Source organism: Lolium rigidum, chromosome 2 (assembly GCF_022539505.1).
Source record: "Lolium rigidum isolate FL_2022 chromosome 2, APGP_CSIRO_Lrig_0.1, whole genome shotgun sequence".
Classification (NCBI taxonomy): Eukaryota; Viridiplantae; Streptophyta; class Magnoliopsida; order Poales; family Poaceae; genus Lolium; species Lolium rigidum.
The window spans coordinates 61,284,912-61,288,308 of record NC_061509.1 but is presented as its reverse complement, the minus strand read 5'-3'; the positions used below and the strand labels follow the sequence as shown (position 1 = coordinate 61,288,308).

Genomic DNA, 3,397 nt, shown 5'->3' with positions numbered 1-3,397 from the left:
AATAAAATCTTAAAGAAACCAACAAATATTTAAGGTTTTATACTCTTTATTCTTCTATGACGCAATTTTATACTTTCCTAGAGACAGGTGAAGATAGATACCAACAAAGAATTTTCATACTCCCTCCGTCCCAGTTCGCAAGGCAAAGTTTTTAAATATCTTGGCCCAAGGTGAATTCTCATTGGCTCTAAATTTTCACACACAACATGCAAAAACTGAAACCCTTTCACATGCATGGAGTACTAGTGCGCAGTGGTTTCACATGTATGGAGTACTAGTGCGTGGTGGGAGATGAAAAGAGGAGTGTTTGCATGCAAAAGTGAATTAATTTACTCCCACATTAAATGCAAAATATGCCTAGGAGGTGAGAGATTTTGGGCAAATATTTTTTGGGAATTTGCCTTGCGAACTGAGACGGAGGGAGTAGTAGATACCAAGGCTATGTGCACGCCGTAGGCAATCATAAGCGGCGGTGCTTATACAGATGAGACGATAAGCACTTTTAGTTAGTCCTAAACAAGTGTCAGAGTAGTGCCATCATGCTCTGATCGACCATCACCACTTTGATTACCCATCAAACCTCGGTCCAAGTCCAAACCCGTGACATAAAAATCATCAGCATCGGGGCGGTTGTCGCGTCCTTGCCGCCACTCTCGTGCGCGGGGCCCACCCTTCACATGGGCCCGAATCGACACGCGGGCCCCACCACCTCCGCCCAAATCAACGAGATCGACATTTTCCCCATTTTCTCTTGGCCCAGAGCAGGCCACGTACGTCCCTTCCCGCCACGTCACCGTCGCCGCCCTGTCCCACCTGCCCAATATCTCCAGCGCGACGCCGCGAGATTTGCTTCGCCGGTAGTGCTATAAAGCGGCGGACACGCTCGGCTTCTCCTAACTTTTGCCTCGCCGTGGAAGCGATCCTGGTGTAGCTCGCTCGCTCGCTGCTTGCTTCGAAGGGATCTCGGTAGAGTGGTGGTGAACTGGCGATGGAGTTGCAGGGGCTGGGGAGGTACTGGGGCGTGGGCGGGAGGAGGTGCGGGTCGTGCGCGGCGTCGCCGGCGGCGGTGCACTGCCGGACGTGCGCTGGGGGCGGTGATGGCGCGTACCTCTGCGCGGGGTGCGACGCGGGCCACGCGCGGGCGGGCCACGTGAGGGTGTGGGTCTGCGAGGTGTGCGAGCTCGCGCCGGCCGCGGTCACCTGCAAGGCCGACGCCGCCGCGCTCTGCGCCGCCTGCGACGCCGACATCCACACCGCCAACCCGCTCTCGCGCCGCCACGAGCGCGTCCCCGTGCTGCCCATCGGGACGCCGTGCTCCGATCATCAGGACGCCGCCTTCGCGGTGTCGTTCGGCGGCCAAGACCAAGAGAAGCAGGGCGCCGTGCTGAACCTCAACGACGACGCGCTGGATCAGGCTTTCGACGCCGGCGGCGGCAAGGACGGAGCCAAGCTAGACTTCCTGTTCGCGGACGTGATGGTGGACCCGTTCTTCGGCTCCGACCTCCCGCGCTTCCCGCACGCCGACAGCGTCGTCCCCAACGGTGGTGGCGCGGTGGAGTTCGACTTTGGTGGCGTCATCTCCAAGCCGTCCTCCTACAGTTCCTACACGGCGCCCTCGCTCGCTGGAAGTGTAAGCCCTTGCTATGCACGCCCTACTCCTCCAGGAACCTCATCATTTGATCGTGCATCTTGCTAATCTTTCTTTGCGTTCCATCGAGCAGGGCTCGTCGTCGGAGGTCGGGCTGGTGCCAGATGCGATGTGTGGCCGCGGCGGCGGAATCATCGAGCTCGACTTCACGCAGTCCAAGGCGGCATACATGCCGTACGCCCCCACCCCTAGCCACAGTGTTTCGTCTGTAGATGTGGGGGCGGTGCCGGAGCGGCCGACCGACGGCGCCGTCGTGGCCGGCGGTATGGTGGCCGCTACGCCGGTGACCGGGGAGGGGCGGGAGGCGCGTCTGATGCGGTACCGCGAGAAGCGCAAGAACAGGCGGTTCGAGAAGACCATCCGGTACGCGTCCCGGAAGGCCTACGCCGAGTCGCGGCCGCGCGTCAAGGGCCGCTTCGCCAAGCGCACCGACGACGCCGACGCCGATGCCGACGCGGTGACCGCGCCCACGCCGCGGCCATACGTGCTCGACTTCGGCAACTACGGCGTCGTGCCCACCTTCTGAGGCGACCAGAACGCTGGCCGGCCGGGTGCCTAATTAAGTTTAACCCGGCACGGCGAAGCGGCATGGCACGGCAGCGTACGTGCTGCCGCGCACTTGTATAATTGCTTGCATGTAATGTTTTTCCGAGCTGGATGATCACTGGCTGGGGTGTTCACTGAACATGCATGCACGCACGTATGTTTTGCTAGAACTAGAATAATACTGCTAGTTCTAGTTCAATAGTCTACTACTAGTACCCTTTTGGGGGCTTAGCTTGATGGAGATTAGGCTAGGAACAATGTAACGTGTTTGCTAGAACAGCTAGTTCTAGTTTTGGGTCGCAAAGAATATAACGGTTAAGTTATGCATTATCTTAAAAATCTAGGTTTTTCTATGTCTCTGAGATTTTATAAGTAATGGGAAAAGTGCAGAAAGTTGCATTTTCTTAACTACGTTTGTTATTCAATTTTTTTAGCTCAACCGAGACATAGCAAAACCTTTTTTATGCCAGGAGGTTGAACTTGATAATCAAAGTGACGATGTGGGTGGTCAGAGCATGACACTACTCTAGGGTCAGTTCTTCGGAACTAATTTATTTTAATATCGTGAAGACCTCTGCAACAACGCCCGGAACTAATTTATTTTAATATCGTGAAGACCTCTGCAACAACGCATTGTGCGCACAACCTAAACATATAAAAAAATTTAAAGAAAAGTAACGCCCGAGTGATCTATTCTTTTTATTATCCGTACTAACACCATCAACATAGCACCAGAAATCTAGCTTCTCCAAAAGCGACGTCTTTAAAAATAAAACAGTGCACATACACCGTAGTCCCCCGATCATAGATCTTAGGTTTTCACTCGATCATAGATCATAGGTTTTCACCCTGGAGAAACTTCTTCTCACAAAACAATTCCTTCAACAAGACCACAGTCAGACACAACCAATTAAGGTCAGATCTTGGATTTTCATCATGAAAGCTAAGTGTTTGATTTTACTTTGATATCGCGCCCTTTTGCAATACCGCTGCTCGAAGTCATGAATCAGCAAGCCTATTCCTCATTGCCACAAAGACTCGAATCACCATTGCTAGTCCTCACATATTGGCTTCCATGACATTCTCTGATAGCTGATTTCACCATGGAACGAGAAAGTGTGCCCCCTATGATAACAATCAGACAATCAGCAATACTTCGCAACGCTCCCTTTGAAACCAAACGGTTAGAGAAAAATATGGGTA

General features: G+C 53.3%; 1 protein-coding gene across 1 annotated transcript; it reads left to right on the top strand.

Moving 5' to 3' along the window:
- Window positions 1–868: 868 nt before the first annotated feature.
- Window positions 869–2,533, top strand: LOC124686570 (zinc finger protein CONSTANS-LIKE 3-like). Its single transcript, XM_047220497.1, has 2 exons — window positions 869–1,630; window positions 1,722–2,533. Exons 1-2 carry the CDS (start codon window positions 989–991, stop codon window positions 2,172–2,174), a joined length of 1,095 nt encoding a protein of 364 aa, XP_047076453.1. The 5' UTR covers window positions 869–988; the 3' UTR covers window positions 2,175–2,533.
- Window positions 2,534–3,397: the final 864 nt, after the last annotated feature.

Coding starts and splice junctions, on each gene's coding strand:
- LOC124686570 (XM_047220497.1), top strand. CDS start 989: ATGGAGTTGCAGGGGCTGGGGAGGTACTGGGGCGTGGGCGGGAGGAGG. Junction 1,631..1,721: donor CGCCCTCGCTCGCTGGAAGT/GTAAGCCCTTGC, acceptor TCCATCGAGCAG/GGCTCGTCGTCGGAGGTCGG.